General features: G+C 33.2%; 2 protein-coding genes across 2 annotated transcripts; one reads left to right on the top strand and one right to left on the bottom strand.

Moving 5' to 3' along the window:
* The first annotated feature begins 10088 nt into the window (after positions 1–10088).
* Positions 10089–14098, top strand: LOC145117319 (uncharacterized). Its single transcript, XM_079053621.1, has 13 exons — positions 10089–10523; positions 10622–10722; positions 10848–10934; positions 11328–11484; positions 11578–11637; positions 11740–11898; positions 12142–12281; positions 12375–12539; positions 12656–12737; positions 12830–12983; positions 13101–13214; positions 13288–13384; positions 13811–14098. Exons 1-13 carry the CDS (start codon positions 10194–10196, stop codon positions 13824–13826), a joined length of 1662 nt encoding a protein of 553 aa, XP_078909747.1. The 5' UTR covers positions 10089–10193; the 3' UTR covers positions 13827–14098.
* Positions 14099–18236: 4138 nt separating this feature from the next.
* Positions 18237–22037, bottom strand: LOC145115694 (uncharacterized). The gene is made up of 14 exons (XM_079052048.1): positions 21648–22037; positions 21268–21358; positions 21022–21106; positions 20846–20930; positions 20683–20752; positions 20491–20560; positions 20279–20324; positions 19953–20199; positions 19658–19863; positions 19510–19584; positions 19332–19401; positions 18892–18972; positions 18720–18799; positions 18237–18630 (listed from the first exon to the last, which is right to left on the bottom strand). The coding sequence occupies exons 1-14, from the start codon at positions 21779–21781 to the stop codon at positions 18552–18554; spliced, it is 1419 nt and encodes a 472-aa protein (XP_078908174.1). The 5' UTR covers positions 21782–22037; the 3' UTR covers positions 18237–18551.
* Between the last annotated feature and the right edge of the window lie 244 nt (positions 22038–22281).

The following is a 22281-nucleotide window of genomic DNA, read 5'->3' as shown; positions in this document are numbered from 1 at the left end:
CGATTGCTTTGGTGTGCAGAACATCATGGTGAACACTCGTAATGAACTGAGTAAATGGAGGAAATGAGAAGGATTACGATACTGAATGGTACCTATCGGAAGATATCGTAAGAATGATATCTTGCCTTTAGAATGTGTCTAATAAATAATACGTCTAGTACGGGAGAAGTACACTTTTGATTAGCAGAAAGAAAGATTTTTTGTATAATCCATGAAGTTATCCCATCGTCTGACATTTCCATCACCAACCAAGTTGAAGCGGAATTGATGATTGAAGATACGCATGGAAGAAGTCTAGGGAAAATTATATGATTGTTTGGACACATTTGTATGTGTTAAAATTGTTTTTGTGATAATGACTTGGAGAACTGCGAGACAATACTTGGGACGAGTATGAGTAGGTGTGAAAGGTAGTAGAGGCCTATACTACTGGAAGCACAGGACTCGCACTTGGATAAGGGAAAGTCACAAGGTTACCAAGAAGCTAGTAATTGATTCCGTTTTGTTTGTGTATGTCGTTACCATTGTTTCGGTAATGACTAAGAAGATGATTGTTATTCCGACCCTAGTGGTCTTGTGAAATTGAGTTCGACTAAGATAAGTATGTTACATGGTTCAGAGAACCAAGTTCGATGTAGCATCTGACTTAAGCCAGACAGTTAAAGTGAAAGATAATCAATAGAAGTATCACGATCGTTGTAAGAGATTGTAGCTAGAAGTGCTACATGCTAGAATGTGATTATATCACATTAGAGCATGAAGGAAGTTGTCTTCAAGACTGTAATTTGACTCTAAAAGACCTGAGACTAAGCATTGCATCATACGATGAGAGGTCATTAGAACGTGACCCATCGGTCTATTATGACAATCGAATGAAGGAGCTTATCTTAAGTTGTTAAGAAGAAGAAAGAGTCTCCAATAAGGGCCGAGATTGTGACAGGAAGGTCATGATTGAAAGTCTGATATGAGACAGAGTGCGGGAGCAAGATCAAGCACCGCCTGCAATAAAGAAGTCCAAGAGTCAGATACTCGTTCAAAGAAACATAGAGGTTACAGTTATTACCTGGGATGAAGAGATAACATATGGAATCATTATACAGCCCTGTTTCGTTGATGATTCTGGGACGTAATCATCCTAAGGGGGAGATAATTGTAACGCCCGCAGACCCGGGCTAGTCAATTTAGAGGCAATAAGTGTCGAAAACGACTTTTCGACAAAAAATTATTTAGAATAAATAATCTTAACTAAGTAATAATATATGTCACAAGGGTTCCGTACATATAAAGAACGCTGTAATCCGAGTTATAACGAAGAAGTTATGACCTGTCGAAGTTTTACGGCTAAACCGGCACGACACTTCGTGATGTAAAAAGTGAGTTTATGATAAAGTGCTTTCTAGCCTTAGCGATCTAAACGAAAGTCGTAGTATACGTTAAACCGAGAGTGTGCATAAAAAGAACGTCAAAATCTGACTTCGTATGAGGAAGTTATGATTTTTCTAAGATTTGGCATAGCAGTGCACAGCCCGAAATTTGAATTTTAGATCGGTCGATTTTTGGCCGACGCAAACTAAACAAGAATCGAATACCTCGTTAATAGTAGCGCAACGGTAAAAAGACAGACGAAAATGGACGTCGAATGAAGAAGTTATGAATTTTTAACGGACTTTTCCTGTCCCGACCTGTTAAAATATAACTTTAAAAATAAAGTCAAAATTAGCCGACGAAGTCTAAACGAAATTTGTAGGGTACGGTCCTGCCTACGCGTGGATATAACGAACGTAAAAAACAGAGTTCGTATGAACGAGTTATAAATTATAATAGCATATTTACGTATTAAAATAAAGTATAAATCATATATACGTATACATATATATATATATATATATATATATATATATATATACAAATGTATATATCATTAGAAAGGTATCGGCGATGCAGTCATTATAAGACTATTGTTGAGTACTTTCGACATTAGTTTAGTACAAATATCGTTAAATCTATTTAAAATAGTATTACGAATGAGTGTTTAGTCGTTTATATAACTATAAGGTCATTATGTAATTATGGAGGGTAGTTTTTGAAAATTCAATTACTATAAATAAGAGCCTTGGGCTCTCATATTTCTTGCACCATTCTCTTGATTCAAGAGTCTTTCTCTTTTTATCCCCCGAGCATTTCGGTCCCTCGTGATTCGACTTCTCTTTCTGTAGTTTTAGTATAGTAAGGTGAGCGCTGAAGCGCTGCACGAATCTTTCTTAGAAGGATTCAACAACGAAGTTCTGCCCCTGCAGAGCTCGGCTCCTAGCTAAAACCCCATTGTAAGTAAGTTATGCTTACCCTATTTTAAATATAGTTTATATTTAAACTTAGTATTGTTATTATGAACTTATAATAAATTTTTGAGCTTGATTATGACTTATATAAGTATCGTTATAATATCTTTTTAACTACTCGCGGTACGGGGAATCTGGTTTAAAGGGCCGCATAGGGTTATTGGATTTCAGAAGTGTTATATGCCAAAATGGTCCTGCCCTCCGGTGTTTTATTTTTGGCCCCTGTCTGTACATAGTGGTTGGAAATTATTGTTTAAACGCTTGTATAATAATAATGCTAAGACTAATAATTAGTCACGGTAAATATTAGACTAAAATCTAGTGGTAATAATACTAGGTTTCGTCGAAGGAAATTATATTGTTAAGAAGCGAAGCGCTGTCCGAGTTTGGAATCATCACTTTAACAAGTGAGTGCATAGTTACTTTCATCTTACACATAGATATGAAGTATTTTATATAAATTACGTGCTATGTGTGCATATAACCTGTATACTTGCTATCTATGCTGGATGAACGATTTTATACATGTTTTAAATTATTTAAACTGTATATGTATTTTATATCTACGAATATGTTGGGTAAAACATGGGTAGATGAATGATGAGAGATGAAAGATGATATAAGTGAACATAGGCAGCTATAGACTTAGTGCCTAATAAATAACATCGGCAGCTATGGACTTAGTGCCTATTAAATAAACGTTGGTAGCTATGGACTTAGTACCTGATAGATAAACGATGGTAGCTATGGACTTAGTACTTACTAGATAAACACTGGTAGCTATGGATTTAGTACTCGATGAATGAACTATAACAGTTATGGACTTAGTGCTTTACGAATGAGCATTGGCAGTTGTGGACTTAATGTCTGTCTTATAAACCCTGGAAGCAAGGGACTTCGGAATGAACGAATGTAGGATAGATGACTCTTAGGGTAGACCCTTAAGAGTAAGATAATGGGGATGAGTAATTAGGTTGATTGTTTGATGTTTAAACCTAATAATTATATTATTGTGGGTTGAAAACCCTATGTACTCATCAGGTTTCCCAACCTGACCCACTCAAGCTTATTTGTATCACAGGTGTCGATACGAAGCTACTTTACACTGAGAGATTTAAAAGAGATGTAGATCACTAGTGTAAATGAATGTAAGTTATGTTTATGCTTATGTTTCTGTATTGACGATGACATACCAAGGTTTTAATGAATAAAAATACATTTCTTCGGAAATGCTTTGATAACGTATTTATCATGTTTTTCTGGGAACAAATTCTGCAACATTTGTATTAAAAGAGGTACTCTGATTTTTATAAAGCATAAACAAAAATCGGTTTTTTCTGGACGTGAAAATGGGGATGTCACAGTTGGTATCAGAGCATTAGTTTAAGCGAACTAGGAATAAGGATTTATTTCTAGACTTAAACTTAGAATGCTAAGAGATGATCGTGAGGAGTGTGTCTAATATATTTTAGAAAGTACACCTGAATAGACACGAGCACTAGCTCATTTAGGGAAGATGCCTAAATTGCTTTTATGTGCTAAATGATTTCTAATGGTTTATGATGCTATCGTTTGAGCGGATCTACGGTCTTTTGCCTACTGGATCTGGAAATTTTATGTGTTCAGATTTCTAAATGTTTAATTATAGTATTAGAACTGGCATATAACTTTTCATAGTAATTACGAGGATTACACATCTAAACCTTATCTATCTTTATTCTCGTCTCGATACACCAAACGATTGCTTTGGTGTGCAGAACATCATGGTGAACACTCGTAGTGAACTGAGTAAATGGAGGAAATGAGAAGGATTACGATACTGAATGGTACCTATCGGAAGATATCGTAAGAATGATATCTTGCCTTTAGAATGTGTCTAATAAATAATACGTCTAGTACGGGAGAAGTACACTTTTGATTAGCAGAAAGAAAGATTTTTTGTATAATCCATGAAGTTATCCCATCGTCTGACATTTCCATCACCAACCAAGTTGAAGCGGAATTGATGATTGAAGATACGCATGGAAGAAGTCTAGGGAAAATTATATGATTGTTTGGACACATTTGTATGTGTTAAAATTGTTTTTGTGATAATGACTTGGAGAACTGCGAGACAATACTTGGGACGAGTATGAGTAGGTGTGAAAGGTAGTAGAGGCCTATACTACTGGAAGCACAGGACTCGCACTTGGATAAGGGAAAGTCACAAGGTTACCAAGAAGCTAGTAATTGATTCCGTTTTGTTTGTGTATGTCGTTACCATTGTTTCGGTAATGACTAAGAAGATGATTGTTATTCCGACCCTAGTGGTCTTGTGAAATTGAGTTCGACTAAGATAAGTATGTTACATGGTTCAGAGAACCAAGTTCGATGTAGCATCTGACTTAAGCCAGACAGTTAAAGTGAAAGATAATCAATAGAAGTATCACGATCGTTGTAAGAGATTGTAGCTAGAAGTGCTACATGCTAGAATGTGATTATATCACATTAGAGCATGAAGGAAGTTGTCTTCAAGACTGTAATTTGACTCTAAAAGACCTGAGACTAAGCATTGCATCATACGATGAGAGGTCATTAGAACGTGACCCATCGGTCTATTATGACAATCGAATGAAGGAGCTTATCTTAAGTTGTTAAGAAGAAGAAAGAGTCTCCAATAAGGGCCGAGATTGTGACAGGAAGGTCATGATTGAAAGTCTGATATGAGACAGAGTGCGGGAGCAAGATCAAGCACCGCCTGCAATAAAGAAGTCCAAGAGTCAGATACTCGTTCAAAGAAACATAGAGGTTACAGTTATTACCTGGGATGAAGAGATAACATATGGAATCATTATACAGCCCTGTTTCGTTGATGATTCTGGGACGTAATCATCCTAAGGGGGAGATAATTGTAACGCCCGCAGACCCGGGCTAGTCAATTTAGAGGCAATAAGTGTCGAAAACGACTTTTCGACAAAAAATTATTTAGAATAAATAATCTTAACTAAGTAATAATATATGTCACAAGGGTTCCGTACATATAAAGAACGCTGTAATCCGAGTTATAACGAAGAAGTTATGACCTGTCGAAGTTTTACGGCTAAACCGGCACGACACTTCGTGATGTAAAAAGTGAGTTTATGATAAAGTGCTTTCTAGCCTTAGCGATCTAAACGAAAGTCGTAGTATACGTTAAACCGAGAGTGTGCATAAAAAGAACGTCAAAATCTGACTTCGTATGAGGAAGTTATGATTTTTCTAAGATTTGGCATAGCAGTGCACAGCCCGAAATTTGAATTTTAGATCGGTCGATTTTTGGCCGACGCAAACTAAACAAGAATCGAATACCTCGTTAATAGTAGCGCAACGGTAAAAAGACAGACGAAAATGGACGTCGAATGAAGAAGTTATGAATTTTTAACGGACTTTTCCTGTCCCGACCTGTTAAAATATAACTTTAAAAATAAAGTCAAAATTAGCCGACGAAGTCTAAACGAAATTTGTAGGGTACGGTCCTGCCTACGCGTGGATATAACGAACGTAAAAAACGGAGTTCGTATGAACGAGTTATAAATTATAATAGCATATTTACGTATTAAAATAAAGTATAAATCATATATACGTATACATATATATATATATATATATATATATATATATATATATATATATATACAAATGTATATATCATTAGAAAGGTATCGGCGATGCAGTCATTATAAGACTATTGTTGAGTACTTTCGACATTAGTTTAGTACAAATATCGTTAAATCTATTTAAAATAGTATTACGAATGAGTGTTTAGTCGTTTATATAACTATAAGGTCATTATGTAATTATGGAGGGTAGTTTTTGAAAATTCAATTACTATAAATAAGAGCCTTGGGCTCTCATATTTCTTGCACCATTCTCTTGATTCAAGAGTCTTTCTCTTTTTATCCCCCGAGCATTTCGGTCCCTCGTGATTCGACTTCTCTTTCTGTAGTTTTAGTATAGTAAGGTGAGCGCTGAAGCGCTGCACGAATCTTTCTTAGAAGGATTCAACAACGAAGTTCTGCCCCTGCAGAGCTCGGCTCCTAGCTAAAACCCCATTGTAAGTAAGTTATGCTTACCCTATTTTAAATATAGTTTATATTTAAACTTAGTATTGTTATTATGAACTTATAATAAATTTTTGAGCTTGATTATGACTTATATAAGTATCGTTATAATATCTTTTTAACTACTCGCGGTACGGGGAATCTGGTTTAAAGTGCCGCATAGGGTTATTGGATTTCAGAAGTGTTATATGCCAAAATGGTCCTGCCCTCCGGTGTTTTATTTTTGGCCCCTGTCTGTACATAGTGGTTGGAAATTATTGTTTAAACGCTTGTATAATAATAATGCTAAGACTAATAATTAGTCACGGTAAATATTAGACTAAAATCTAGTGGTAATAATACTAGGTTTCGTCGAAGGAAATTATATTGTTAAGAAGCGAAGCGCTGTCCGAGTTTGGAATCATCACTTTAACAAGTGAGTGCATAGTTACTTTCATCTTACACATAGATATGAAGTATTTTATATAAATTACGTGCTATGTGTGCATATAACCTGTATACTTGCTATCTATGCTGGATGAACGATTTTATACATGTTTTAAATTATTTAAACTGTATATGTATTTTATATCTACGAATATGTTGGGTAAAACATGGGTAGATGAATGATGAGAGATGAAAGATGATATAAGTGAACATAGGCAGCTATAGACTTAGTGCCTAATAAATAACATCGGCAGCTATGGACTTAGTGCCTATTAAATAAACGTTGGTAGCTATGGACTTAGTACCTACTAGATAAACACTGGTAGCTATGGATTTAGTACTCGATGAATGAACTATAACAGCTATGGACTTAGTGCTTTACGAATGAGCATTGGCAGCTGTGGACTTAATGTCTGTCTTATAAACCCTGGAAGCAAGGGACTTCGGAATGAACGAATGTAGGATAGATGACTCTTAGGGTAGACCCTTAAGAGTAAGATAATGGGGATGAGTAATTAGGTTGATTGTTTGATGTTTAAACCTAATAATTATATTATTGTGGGTTGAAAACCTTATGTACTCACCAGGTTTCCCAACCTGACCCACTCAAGCTTATTTGTATCACAGGTGTCGATACGAAGCTACTTTACACTGAGAGATTTAAAAAAGATGTAGATCACTAGTGTAAATGAATGTAAGTTATGTTTATGCTTATGTTTCTGTATTGACGATGACATACCAAGGTTTTAATGAATAAAAATACATTTCTTCGGAAATGCTTTGATAACGTATTTATCATGTTTTTCTGGGAACAAATTCTGCAACATTTGTATTAAAAGAGGTACTTTGATTTTTATAAAGCATAAACAAAAATCGGTCTTTTCTGGACGTGAAAATGGGGATGTCACAATATATATATATATATATATATATATATATATATATATATATATATATATATATATATATATATATATATATATATATATATATATATATATTAAATTTTGAGTAATTATTCCCAAAGTGAGACTATTATGTGTTTTTTAGTTTTTGTATATTCACATGTATCTAATTTTGTTATATATTTCAATCAACTTATGATTTTAGCTTATGAGTTTGACATATATAATTTCCCTAAAAATATTTCTACATGAATTTCCGAATCCGAGTACTCCTAAGTACTCTCGAGTACTTGCTACTCGGCAGTCGGCTGAACAGATACCAAGTAGCGAGTTCTACAACATTGACGAAGATATGAAAACGCATTGAAATTTTGTAGCATTTTTTGTTTTAAAAAAATATTTTTTTTCATTTTTTTTGTAAAATATCATGTTTTCTAAAAAAACTAAAAATATGCATTTTTTAAAAAATTCAAAAATTATTATTTTTATAAAAAAATTCCAAAATTTTGATTTACTATGTTGATATTAAGAACTTTTTATTGATATTTTCAATAACACAAAAAAATAAACATTATAGGGAAATGTTATTTGGAAAACAAAAAAACCCTAAAAAAATCCTAAAAATCATAAAAATGGATAAAAAATACCTAGAGATCACAAAACTTTTTTTTGACATTTTTTTTGAAAAAATCGCAGGTTTTTAAAGAAATTCGCTGAAAAAAAATTTGAAAAAAAAAACTTTTTTTTATAAAAAAAAAATTCAGCGAATTTTAATAAAAAGCTGCGATTTTTTATAAAAAAAATTCAAAAAAAAGTTTTGTGATCTCTAAGTATTTTTTTTATGTATTTTTATGATTTTTAGGGTTTTTTGTTTTCCATAGAACCTAAACTTTTATATATATATATATATATATATATATATATATATATATATATATATATATATATATATATATATATCATCACCGTATTTAATAAATTAGCTCATGTAATTTAGAAAAGTTATACAAAAGTCTATTTTTTATTAAGAAACTTTTTCATTTAATTCTCCTTATTTACAATTAAATCATGGTTTTTTTAAGCCCAAAACGCTTGCATTTGTATTCAAATTAAGGTAATTACATGATCACCCGGTCTTCTTTGGTATATGTTAAGAGAAATTGTTATTAAGTCACTATATTTCAACCTCGTTTATGATTAAGCCATGATTTTTTTAATCTGTAAAAGACTTGTAATTTTATTTTGTTTTAGGAAATCATCCTCTTGAGCTTTTAAGATTGATCCATCATTTACAAGATTATGCTATTTTCAATATTTTTTTATACCACTTAGTGGACAACAGTAGATAGGTCAATCTAAGAAAAAAAAGACTTATCATCCTTTTTTATCTTATCGTACATGATAGAAAATTACAATGTTATAAAGATTTCTCATTTTTATAACCTAAATCATAAGCTAGGGATGGAAAATGGAAAAAATCAATAGTTTGACCATGAAATTGTGACAACCTATAAATCTATGTGTTTTTTTGGTGTCCAAGAACTCCAAATATAGTGCTTAATTTTTTGGTGTCCAAGAACTCCAAATATAGTTCTAAGTATGTAACTTATCTGCCTTGATTCCACATCGGTGATGCCATCAGAAAGAGACCGTATAAACGATTACTTTTTCAAAATCGAATCCAATTACATGTCTTTTGAAATTTATTGTTAAAAAATAATTAGAGTTTAATCGTAAATAAGGGTAGAATACAATGACTTTAATAAAGATTTTCATTTTCATACAAGGAGGATGACATAATGTTCATCGAGTTAACATATAATTATACAAATTAGAATACAATTATAAGTATTTTGACGACTTTATTGTTAAAAAGATCATATTAACTATATAAATTTAAGATTGTCCTTAGAATATAATTTGTTTGGCGGTTAATAATGAAAATACAAATTAAATGTTAGGACAGAAAATCATTTTTTTTTCTTTCAATTCAAAAACAAAACAAAACAAAATATCTTTTTACAGATTTTCACATGTGTTAAACGTGATTATATTGATTTATATAATGATATAATATCATTGTCAAGTTATATTTTAGGATTTTTCATATAAATATAAATGCAACAAAAGTTTAAACTTGTAAAAAGGATTTAACATTTAAGATATCTATGCAAAAGTCAAAACAAATATAAAACCTAGTCATCATTTTCTACTTTTATAAGATAATGAAATGTTGAAAAAACTATTGAATATGTTATATTTATATGGTTATTTATAGAATATGTGATAGAAAATAAAAATTAATGAGTATATTGTGTATTTATATGGTGGGGTCACCCATACACCAGAGAAAATTTCGGCCTCCAGTCCAGACAAGAGTCCCTCACAATCTCACGGCGTCATAGTGGAGGTCGGATAGTTCAAAGCTTCGATCAGTCACATCCATGGCTGCAAATCGTACTTCCGCTTCCTCTAAATCCACTCAAATCGACCTAAACACTACCACCACCACCAAGACTAAGACGAAAAGGAAATCGAAGCCGAAGCCGAAGTCGATTCAGGATGAGTCAACTCGCCCCCAAACACCCCAAAAAAATAAACTCAATCCTTCTTCTTCTTCTTCAACTCCCAAACGCACAAAATCTCCTTCTTCTTCAACTCCCAAACGCACAAAATCTCCTTCTTCTTCAACTCCCAAACGCACAAAATCTCCAGGTGTTCGCGTCGTTGGCAACAGAATCTACGATTCCAAAAATGGAAAAACTTGTCACCAGGTACCACTCCATGCAATGTGTGTGTTTGACTGTTTTTCCACAAAAAGATCCATGTTTTTTTGGCAATCTAGAGATTAAAATATGTGTTTTGTGGTCAGTGTCGACAGAAAACTATGGACTTTTCGGTGACCTGCACCAACCAGGGCGATAACAAGAAGCAATGCCCACTCAATGTATGTCAAGCATGTCTTCTAAACAGGTGATCTTTGTTTAATTTGACCTACTTGTTGATCGATCAGTTAGTTACCGTGTTTGCGTTTATGTATCTGAGAGATTGAGGGGATTTAGGGTTTGGATTTTGTTGATTTTTTTCCGTTGAATCAGATATGGAGAGAATGCGGAAGAAGCTGCGGCATCGGCTGATTGGAAATGCCCCAGATGTAGAGGAATTTGTAATTGCAGTTTTTGCATGTAAGTGTTGTTGTCGATCTGATCTATATATCGCTACATATCTGCGTTTTCAAGATCTAATTCCCCTAAAAAAAAGCTTCAATTTTGACTTTACCAGATTTGGTACTTCTCAATTTATAAATTGAATAACCTATGAACTTTTCAATACCTTTTCCAAACAAACAAGTACCACGGATAACATATTGTTTGTATTATTTTGGCAACAACATTCATTCCAATTTTGCAATCAACAAGTACCCTTTTAACCTTACACGTCAAACCATAACACATCTTTTGGGGAAGGGATTATGATATTCTTGAAAGATAATGCTATTTAGGGTTCCTCTTTTACATACCTGTAACTGTAAACCTTTTTATGAGAGTGATAATATAGTGAAAATGAGGGTGTTTTAGGAAGAAGAGTGGTCGTGTTCCAACTGGGACGCTTGCTCATACTGCTAAAAAAAATGGGTATTCATCGGTTTCCAATCTTATAAACATTAAAGGCTCCACAGTGGTGAAAAGAGCTGATGGTGGCTCACGGAAAAGGCAAAAGGTTTCTGATAATAAGGTACATTACCCCCCCCCCCCCCCCCCCAAAACACACACAAAAGGAAACAAGATTTTGGAAGTCTCACGCGAATTGGCTGAAATGAACATATAGGAACCAAAAGATGAACTGGAAACAAAAGTAATGAAAGAAGAAGTTGATCGCGAAAGTGAGGTAAGTTTAAACTTTAGAAATTGTTACAGTAGGCTAAAAATGAACATGAAAGTGGTTTAAAAAGCTCAAATGCTTCTTATAATCCTTGTTAAATGTTGTTAGGATGAAAAAGATGCGATTGAGGACATGAATGAAGATCATAAAGTGGAGATTCAACTACCACAAGGTACCGAGTTAACCAATCTAGCAGGCATTGACATGCATTCAGGAGACATTGGACATGCTTTGCAGTTATTAGAATTCTGTGAAACTTTTGGAGAGGTAAGTTTGATGAAATCAAGAAACTACCATTTTTTTTTACCAAATGCACATGTATTACAAAAGTCGGGAACTTTGATGTTTTAGGTAATATTTCAAGTTTGAAAAGAGATTGTAATGCCAATGTTTGTTTTTGTAGATGTTAATTAATATTCTTACATAAAAAAGCTTCAAACTTTAAGTAATCTTGGATCAAATTAGGAAACTTTTATGCTCAAAATGTGTAACTTCTTTTTATGATATTAGGTTTTTGAGGTAAAGAAAGGGCAACCTGAAATTATACTTCGCGAATTGACATGCGTGGATGCACATAAAACACATGAAGCGTTAATTGTTCAGTTCCATATTAGATTGCTTTCTTTAATAGAGGAAGATTCGGGAATAAAGTACGTTTTTTTTGTACTTCAATTAAATGTAAAGTTAGTTAGTTACTTGATAGTTGATGGCATTATTAAACCATGCACTCTAATTTTATGCAGATATTCAGGAAAATCATGGGAGGAGGATTTTAAAGAGTGTATTACCGAATCCCAGATTCTGTCACAAAAGAGTCTTGTGGAGTGTTTTAATGATTACAACGAATTAAACTTTTCAAAAAAGCTTAGGCTTTTAAACTTTTTATGTGATGAAGCCCTTTGCACTGCGTTAAGTCATTTCCCATTTCTTTATTCTTGATTATATCTGATTGGTTTTGTTATGGGATTTGGGTATTGTTGTTGTTGTTATATTATATCTGAATGGTTTTATTATTTGGATATAGAAAGATGAGATTGTGGATTGAAGAACAAAATGTGGTGGAGAAGAAGAAAGCAAAAGAGAAGTTGAGTGCTAATCGTGAGAAGGTAATTCACGTTCTAAAAACCGGGAATCCGTTTTTTATTTTATTTTATTATATATAATATTTTGTTTTGTTAATGGTATGTGGTCTTGATAGGAGAAAAACATGAAGAAAAAGGTACAAGATGAGGTGGCAAAAGCTATACTTTCACGTAATGGTGTCCCACTTTCCATTTCTGAACAAAAAGATCTTCTTTTAAAGATCAAGGCTGAAACTGCTCAAACCCTTGCTAATTCTTTGGATTTGAGAGGTTGGTAGGATCTTTCCTTGCTTTAGAGTTTGTATCTTTCCATATATAGTAATCTTATCATGTGCTTTAGAACTTGTACTTTTTGTTGATTTGTTTTGTGATTTTGTACACACAAAGAGGTGCCTCGTGAATCGTATATAGTTAGATTGGAGCCTGAACTTTTGGACAGAAATGGATGCAAACTTTGGAGATTGAAGGGTTATTCTTATAAAATTGGCATCTTGCTTCAAGGTTAGTTTGTGATTTTATGAGGTAAATTCGAGCATGTGTGTTTAATTACTTATTTATATAACAAAATTTGCAGATTCTTGTTGTGGAGATGCGATTATTTCTGATGAAAAATGGTTCTCTTATAATGATCAAGACAAGGCATTGGTTGACAAGTATATTTCTCCATTTAGGTAATTGTCTTTTTATGATTTTATGAGTTGTACCCTTTTGCTTGCTTTTAAAATACCAGATCAAAATCTTGATATTACTAATTAAATTTTGCATAAAAAGATTCACTTTTTGTGTTTTTTTGCAAGGTATTCAAGAAAATAACACAATCATACCCTTTTGCTTTTTCTCAAAATCCCAGATCAGAACTCTTGATTACTACTTAAAATTGCAAAAAAAGATCCATTTTTTTTGAGTTTTTTTGCAAGGCTATCAAGAAAATAACTCAATCATATACCCTTTTGCTTGTTTTCAAAATCCCAGATCAGAATTCTTGATTGCAACTTAAGTTGCACAAAAAGATCCATTTTTGTGTTTCCTTTTTGAAGGTTATGAAGAACAATTAAGCTTAAAACTTACCAAAACTGTCTTTTGTTTTCTGGTTACAGAAACTTTAGAGAATGATTGGAAGTTTTTCTTCGTGCTGTTGTGCGCCCATTCTACACCAAATATAACAATGAATATTACTTATGTTTGCCTTTTTTTTTTTAATGAAAAAACTTGTTACAAAGTGGATGATGTTTGGATATAAATGCAGCATCTGTTTTTATAAAATTGTAGTAGTCATGCATCATATGAACATTTTAGGCTCTCTAGTTTCTGGAAGATAGTCGAGTTTTTGTATGTTATATGATGTTTTCGACTATGTTTTTATCTGTTTGTACTTTATTTTGTCATCTTTTGGGTTGGGGTTTTGATTGAAGTATCAATTGGATTTGCCGGAATAATTGCTAACGAAGTTGCAATGATTAATTAGATTGTAATCTTTGATCCAAAATTCTATAGCTTATAATTTGCACAAGTTGCTTATAATCACGTTAAAATTCTTGTTAATCGAGCATCATTTTTTCTTAGTTTTAGACAAGAACATCATATTAGTGTTTTACAGTTTATGCAATAAAAAAACATTATTTATAACAAAATCAGTTTTCTGATCAAAAGAATTATAAACGTAAATCTGAATCAGTATTTTCCTTTTTAATTAATTTTCTCTATGGCTTAAAACTTACTAAACTAATCAAAATAACAATTTAGGTAAATATGATATTTTGAAATGTTATGAAGGGTATAGATGATTTTTTAACATAGATTTTATAAGAGATGCATAATAGTCAATTAATTGATAAAAATAAGTTTTTATAAAATGTCTAAAAATATTAAAAATAACTGGAGAAAGATGATATTTTAAAAGTTTATGGAGATATGATATTTAGAATATAAGCCATACTTTGATATTTAAGATATACATAATTTTGTTTTTATTAAAAACCATATTTATAAATAAATATATCAATTTATTTGTCTATGTTCATAAAAAGAAAAAAATCATAAATTTTGATGTGTATGTATTTCTTATTTGTAAAAATAAAATGAAATTTAAAGTTTAGTATACTTAAATGTTTTCATATTTCATCCGGTCTCAAAGTAAATTTCCTTAAATCCAAACTTTTTGGCATAGGAGTGAGTGTCTTCTCTGGAGGTTTATCGAATAGCAAGAGTCTTGGGATGCTTGGAAGGGGCTTTCCCATTTACCTATCCGGGTCCGGTCGGCACGAATATGTCATTAAAGAAAAATTGGCAGCCTATTGTTGATAAGTTTTAAGTCCAAATTATCAACCTGGAAGACCAAAGCTCTTTCATTTGGCGTGCGCCTCACCCTAAGGCTAAGCGGAGCGGGCTCGCTAAATACCCTCGCCAAACTCGTTAAGCAACCTGGAACACCGCCCCCTAGCGCTCGCTAGGGGGCTCGCCACCGAAGACTCGTCACTGTGTTGGCGAGAAGAAAGAGAAGGAGAGAAACGAATGTGATTGGTCCGATTTTGTCCGATTGTTGAATCTATGAGTTAAATCGGTTAATTTTCATGTTAATTTGTCGATTTTCATCTTCACTCCTGACTTTTGTTTCATCTTCATCTTTAAACACGGTATCTGATGTGTGTGTGTTTGGACCATCTGTGAATCTGTGCATCTAGGCAATACAGGTAACAAATCCAGTTCATTTGTGAGTCTTGATTGCTTCCATGGCTATAACTAGTTTTGTGAGTCTTGATTGCTTCCATGGCTATATACAGCTCCAATACCGAAGTTTTAAAACACATGTTCAGATCACTAAGCTTTAGATTTGCTTCTATGGCTATGGCTATGACTATCTGCTGTTATTTTCCTGTGCAGACCAGATGTTCGATCATTTGCCTCTATGAGAATACCACTGTGTAATTCAAATCAAATCTATTCAAAATGCCTGAAATTGGTTGTAACAAAATACTATAGATTAGGAATTGGAGATGCTCCAAGTGTATTTTAAAAAAATATAATTTATATTATATTAAATGTTTGTGGTTTAAAAAAATAAAATTTGTTTAATATTCATGCATAAAAAATGTTTGTTTATTAAAATAAAGTAATTTAATTAAATTAGAAAAAAATGAAGTGTTAGTAGTGTTACCACTCCTTACCAAATGCTAACCTTAGGTGTTAAATGGAAAAAAAAAATGAGGTGGCAACCAAAAAGCTAATGTGGGAAGGTGCTAAGAATGTTACCACTCTCATTACCACTCTCATTAGCCTAATAAAATCGGCTTTAAATAGCCTTCCAACCTATTATGTCTTTGTTCAAAGTACAACAGGACATTATCGTTCTCCTTGAAAAAATAAGGCATAGATTTTTATGGATGGGATTCAAGAAAAAAATAAGATACATTGGGTGGACTGGTCCAAGATAGTTGCAGAAAAAAAAAGGACGGAGGCCTCGAAGTTGGCTCTCTAAAAGCCTAGAACATAGCTCTACTCACCAAATGGTGGTGGAGGTTACAAAATGAGGGAGAACAGTTGTGGAGGAGGGCAATCATTAGCATCCATAACCTAAAAAAGAAAACCTACCACATACATTGCAAGGAAAACATCAACTGGCGTGTGGTGCAACATACACAAGACGATTCGTAATATCGAAGAGATTAACATAGATTGGAACACGTTATTCAGACTGATTCCCGGACGCGATTCGGATATTCTGTTCTGGAAGGATATCTAGTGTGGAAACTCTCCTTTTCAAGAGCGATTCCCAGCTCTATACCATGGGGAGAAGGTTAAATGTTGCAGGCTTGAGGATCGGATGTCGGGGAACGGTTTCACATGGAATTGGAATCAAGATCCAAATTATGCAATAACCCTAAATGAGTTGTGGCAATTATACTCAAGTATTGGTTCGATGGACATTCCTCCACAATCTTCTTTTGGTTTTAGGTTTATGTTAAACCCAGATGGGCGCTATACTGTCATCACTATGAGGAGATGCATAGATGCGAAAATCAACCGCTACCGTGGTCCAGTAATCTTTTGGGACAAAATGGTGTCATTAAAAGTTAGATGCTTCATATGGAGGGCTTCATTGTCTAGAATTCCTGTAGCCACATCACTAGCTGATAGAGGCATAGCAGTCCCCAATCAACTGTGTCAGTTCTGCAACAATGAACCTGAAACGGCCGACCATCTACTAGTAAAATGTGACTTTGCAAAAGGAGTTTGTGAATGGATCTTCAAATGGTGTGGGATCAACACGCAACATTTTTCTAATTCTATGGAGTTTATTGAATTTGAAGCATCCTGGGGAACTGTCCAAGGGAAAGAACAATCTTCAACTCCATTGTGTATTGTTTATTGTGGAACATATGGACTACAAGGAACAACATATTATTCAAGGAATTGAGAATCCCTCGTACAAAGGTGGCAGATAATGTTATATCCATCCCCTATATGTGGTGCAAACATAGAAGTAAGGTTGGGTGCGGAAGTTGGGTGGATCGGAGTATTTCACCATTCTCTCATTTTATTTCTAATATGTAATTTCATTTGGACCTTTGTATATTTTGCACTTTGCACCTTAGCTTCTTGCTAAGTGTTGCTATTTTAATATATTTCTCTCTTGCTTCTTAAAAAAAAGTATATTTGGTTAAAAAAAATATCACCAATAACGTGGTAACACTTAGATTGATCATGGAGATCACAGTGTTATTTATTAGTTTCTTTTATTCATTTTGCTTTATAAATTAAATGCATATTGATATAGCCTCAAGCGCATTTTGTACCCCTCGACGATTCTTTAACTTAAATTTGGGTCAAAAGGCAACCCTTTTTCATAGCCATTGTGGCCTAAATAAAACCTTTGCAACAATTTTGACGTCCTCAACTCTTTACAGGCATATCATATATACCTAAATAAGGTAATTGCAATTTTATTCTTTATACTTTTTGATTTATACTAATTACATTTTTAGTCTCCATAGTTTTTATTTTTTAAAGTAAGATATTTACTTTCGGTCCCTATAGTTTTTAGTTTGTATTAATTATATTTTTAGCACCTATAATTTTTAATTTCAACAATTGCAGTTTTGGTTCCTGTAATTTATAATTTGTATTAGTTATAGTTTTGGTCCCTATTTAATGGTTCCTTGTGTAAAAACATAGAGAAATGATCTCTGTATAATGGCAACATTATAGAAATTGTCCATATTTAAAAGAAATGGACTCAATATAATAGCAAAATAACATAGTCTCTTAGAGCATTGTTGAAAATATAAGACCACCGAAACACATTAGACATCACCATTATTTTCTTATATATATATATATATATATATATATATATATATATATATACATCGACTTACATACAAGTTTTAATGTATATTTTTTAATCTAAACATAATTACAAATATAGCCTACCAACTTATTTATATTATAGTAGAAATTGGCCAAAAAAAATTACAATCACAATTTGATTACGTAAATGAGATTTTAACTCGGGGCAAACGAAGATGAAATTGAGCAGAACACTAAATTAAGTTGCAATCCACATACACCTTTGACAGACTTCTCAAATTGAGCTGTTAGATGTAAATACCCTTCTTCACATATTTACATTCTACCCACCAAAAAAAAACTAAAAAGAAAAAACAAACCAAAAAGTACATCATAAGTTATTATATGAAGAAAGCACAATTTTTGTTTTTGTATGATGTCTGTAAAATGCAAAGCTGAAGCTCCAACCAGACAATCCATTCCGTGATGTGACTAATTACTGCACGGCTTCATGGGTCCAGTCAACTCCGAGCTTTGACTTTAAAAAAAAAACTATACATCATATACAGGTAGCCGCTCCTCAATACTCACACGACATATAGGACACTTCTTGCACTTTTCACAACACGTACTGCAAAAATAAAAATAAAAAAAATAAATCAAATTTCCTTGCAATCAGACAGGACACGACAGAACAGAACAGACTGTAAATTTTTGTACCTGCAAAGGATGCGATGCCTACATGGGAGGAGTACCGTGCTTATTTCTCCTTCAAAGCAAACACGACATAGCACTTTTTCCTGATAATAATAATAGCAATCCATTTATTTAATCAGATTTATAAACAGAATAGTAATTAATAATAAGCATGTATAAAAATTTAGAATTTTACATTTTGAAGTCTTTCATATTCCTGTTGGCTAAATTTTGTGATTTCTGTTTGCTCACCCAGAGCTGCTTGAAGTCTCCAAACCTGGAACAAGAAAATAATAATTACACACTTGTCAGATTTATTATTTTTAATAGTAAATTACATTCGTGGTCCCTGGGTATAGCTGGTTTTATACAATTTTTGGTCCCAAAAAGTTTTTTCTAACAACTTTGGTCCTTATTTCAATTTCTTAAAACGTTTTTGGTCCCGCTTTCCAAGTAAAATGACTATTTTTTGGTCCCTGAATATAGCTACTGTTGATTGCAATTTTTGATCTCAAAACTAGTCATTTTACTTGGAACACGGGACCAAAAACGTTATAACAACTTCAAAAAAGGACCAAAGTTGTTAGAAGAAAAAATTTAGGACCAAAACTGAAAATATGGATATGATATGCTTACCTCCTCAGCAAGATCCTTCTTTGGCATTTTTTTAACTATTTCAGGTGGATAACCACAAAAAGTGTTGTAACTGCACAAATACAAACACATACACATATCAGGCACCCAAAACAAACAACTTTTTGTTCATTGGAATGGAATTATGATATATATATTTTTTGTGTAATTACGATCTTACCCTGAAGCTCCATCATGGTAAAGCCGTGCCTGTTCTTCTCGGCTTCCTTCATCTATAGACCACCAACCAAGCAGCCTGCCAAGGGTAAATCCGTAAAATTGAATGGTGAGAAAATCTTAACCAATCATCAGATTGTATGTATACATACCTGGACCCACGGTGCAAAAAGCCAAAGCAGTCACGGGCACGGGCGGAATATGTAAAATATGTCCCGGTCCCACTTCCTTGGCGTAGTAAAATGACGATTTTCTCCCCTAATCTTGATCCAGAAAGTAGGACTCCTACTCCTTGTAATAAAAATAGAGGAGAGAAGATCACAGGAAGAGACAGAGATCTAGCAGCAGCAGGTTTTCCCTGAAACTCAAACATAAAAACATTGTGTGTGTTAGTTATAGAATTTAGAGAATGGGTTGAAGAGGACAAAACTTTAAAAGAATACCTACCTCCAAGTGCATACAAAGGAGGATTTGGAAAGCAATTATGGGAATTTTCATGATGTGTCCACCAACATCTTGCAGACTACACATGCTATCTTCAGAGGTATCCTCTGAAGAAACCACCAACCCACTATTCCAATCAAGATATCTAATAGCATTGGATGATGAGCTGGCTTCAGATGCATGCATGTTTCTATGAATCACTGGATTTGACCATTTTGTACAAACAAGAAAGGAAAAGCATTCTGCAATTCTGAAAAATAAAAAAATTGCAAAAACTTAGAATATCCTTTAAAAATAAAGATGGAAAAAATCTGTCTCCAAAAATATACCCGAAATTTATGAGCAGGTCCCACCAGCCTAAAGCATCTACAAAACCTGTTAAGTGAATACAAGTAATTAAAAAACAAGATGGTGATCTTATTGTTCATATGCATGATACTCTTTGATTCATAAATGGATTCCCTAATATATATATATATATATATATATATATATATATATATATATATATATATATTTAGATTAGAACTAAAAATATTACCACATAACTTCAGGAGGGTGAATACGGTGGCAGCAATGAAGAAAACCATGGATATAGCAACCCAGAAATGCTGAAAAAAAATATATATATAACTTTTAGACTCTTAAGGACAATGGTGTCTTTTGATTAAATATGAGAACAAAAGTGAAGGCATATACATATGAATATGCATTCTTTATCAAATGAACTTACAGGAAGTGTCTCCCATATTGCATCATCGCTCACACTTTCATCATCTCCAGGTAATAAGGCCTTGCACATTCTGTATATGATAGATAGATTATCAGTTATATACATTGCAAATTAGCAGAATCCAGCTGTAAAGAGCATAAACAATTTTCAAAAAAACAACCACCTGAAATTGTCAACAAGAATGGTTACTTCAAATGCCAACAGAGGAAGGAAGACAATCTGCAGGCTTACAGGTGGAGGCTTAGTAGCTGCACAAAACAAAATTAGTGTGGAATCAGAACCTTGACTGAACACAATATACATGATATTATTATGTTAACAGTTAATATGTTGTCATACCATGGCTATTTTCAAGATAGATGCAAAGAAGCAGTTCAAATGCAATAAGCAAAGGTGTGGCAACAACTGCATGGCATGGTGCCCACTGCACAAAAGAGAAAGGAAAAGTATTCCCTGATGCATAATGTAAGATTTGGAAATGACACAGTTCATAAGGTTTATACAGGTTGTTCATACATAATAGTCTTACTTATTACAGTGAAAGAAAACTGATGATGAAAAAGAAGAAAAAGAAAGAGATCATACATCACGGCCATGGGGAACTGATGGTGCTGGTAATGAGAATCTTCCTCTGGCAACAACAGCATGAAATAGGAAAAGCGGGAAGAAAATGACCCTGCATACAACAATAAATCATCAACTATGCTTTCATTCTGCAATTCATCATTAAAGTATTGAAAAACCTTCGGTTTTAAGAAACAAAACCCTATCTTTCAATCTAAACTCGCATACGAACTTTGAGTAAACATGTTTAGAGAGGATAATCTCGAAAAAGGAGCCAAATCTCGAAGCAAACATAAGTATACAAAAACCCCAATAACATTTCCAATAATTCAAACATCATAACATCAAACAAAATAAAATCCATGCACAAAAACATAAAGCAAAAGAAAATCGAAACTGACCACCAGGAGTAGGAAACAATATGATCGAGTTTAAGAACAAGCAAAAGCGTGAAGCAAAAGAGTGCAGTATGAGCAGAAAAAGCCTGTAAGGAGTTTGCTACTCTTCGCCAGCTCATATCTTTCCTTACAATCATACGAAACCCTAAATATAGAGCTTGTGCACAGGACGAGTGAATTCCAACACCGTAGCCCTAAAAAATTCCCAAATTGAAGAGTGATTGATTACTCGTTAGGGTTCAACCGAAGGAAAATAGAAACTTCTTTATCGAGTGGGTGCCATTAATAAAGATTCGTCTGCAATGTTATTATTGGCTTGAATGATCGAAATTTGGTAATTGAAATCAAAAAAACAAAGTATATCTTCACTAGAAACAAAGTTTTGGCATTATTTCTTTCTCTGAATTATCTTAAAATAATTATAATTTTATTAGCACAAAACCGGAGCTGCCTTCACGCCAACGCTACGTAACGCCCCTTGTTTTTATTTGTAGTTTTTTATTATGGTGATAATTAATAAATATATCATCCATTGACTCATGAATTCAAAATTATCATCATTGACTTTTAAATTGAAAGTTATTTAAGTGGGTTTATTAGTTGTATATTTTCGTTGTAGTTTATGTAATGTTGTTTT

This window comes from Lactuca virosa, chromosome 5 (genome assembly GCF_052849685.1).
Source record: "Lactuca virosa cultivar CGN04683 chromosome 5, Lactuca_virosa_CGN04683_v6, whole genome shotgun sequence".
Taxonomy (NCBI): Eukaryota; Viridiplantae; Streptophyta; class Magnoliopsida; order Asterales; family Asteraceae; genus Lactuca; species Lactuca virosa.
This window is presented reverse-complemented; position numbering and strand designations above follow the sequence as displayed.

Excerpts from the sequence above, each read along its gene's own strand:
- LOC145117319 (XM_079053621.1), top strand. The coding sequence starts at position 10,194 with ATGGCTGCAAATCGTACTTCCGCTTCCTCTAAATCCACTCAAATCGAC. Across the intron at positions 11,485-11,577 it reads AAAAGGTTTCTGATAATAAG|GAACCAAAAGATGAACTGGA; the intron begins GTACATTACCCC and ends ATGAACATATAG. Across the intron at positions 12,984-13,100 it reads TAATTCTTTGGATTTGAGAG|AGGTGCCTCGTGAATCGTAT; the intron begins GTTGGTAGGATC and ends GTACACACAAAG.
- LOC145115694 (XM_079052048.1), bottom strand. The coding sequence starts at position 21,781 with ATGATTGTAAGGAAAGATATGAGCTGGCGAAGAGTAGCAAACTCCTTA. Across the intron at positions 19,402-19,509 it reads TACCATGATGGAGCTTCAGG|TTACAACACTTTTTGTGGTT; the intron begins GTAAGATCGTAA and ends GTATTTGTGCAG. Across the intron at positions 18,631-18,719 it reads AGGCATCGCATCCTTTGCAG|TACGTGTTGTGAAAAGTGCA; the intron begins GTACAAAAATTT and ends TTATTTTTGCAG.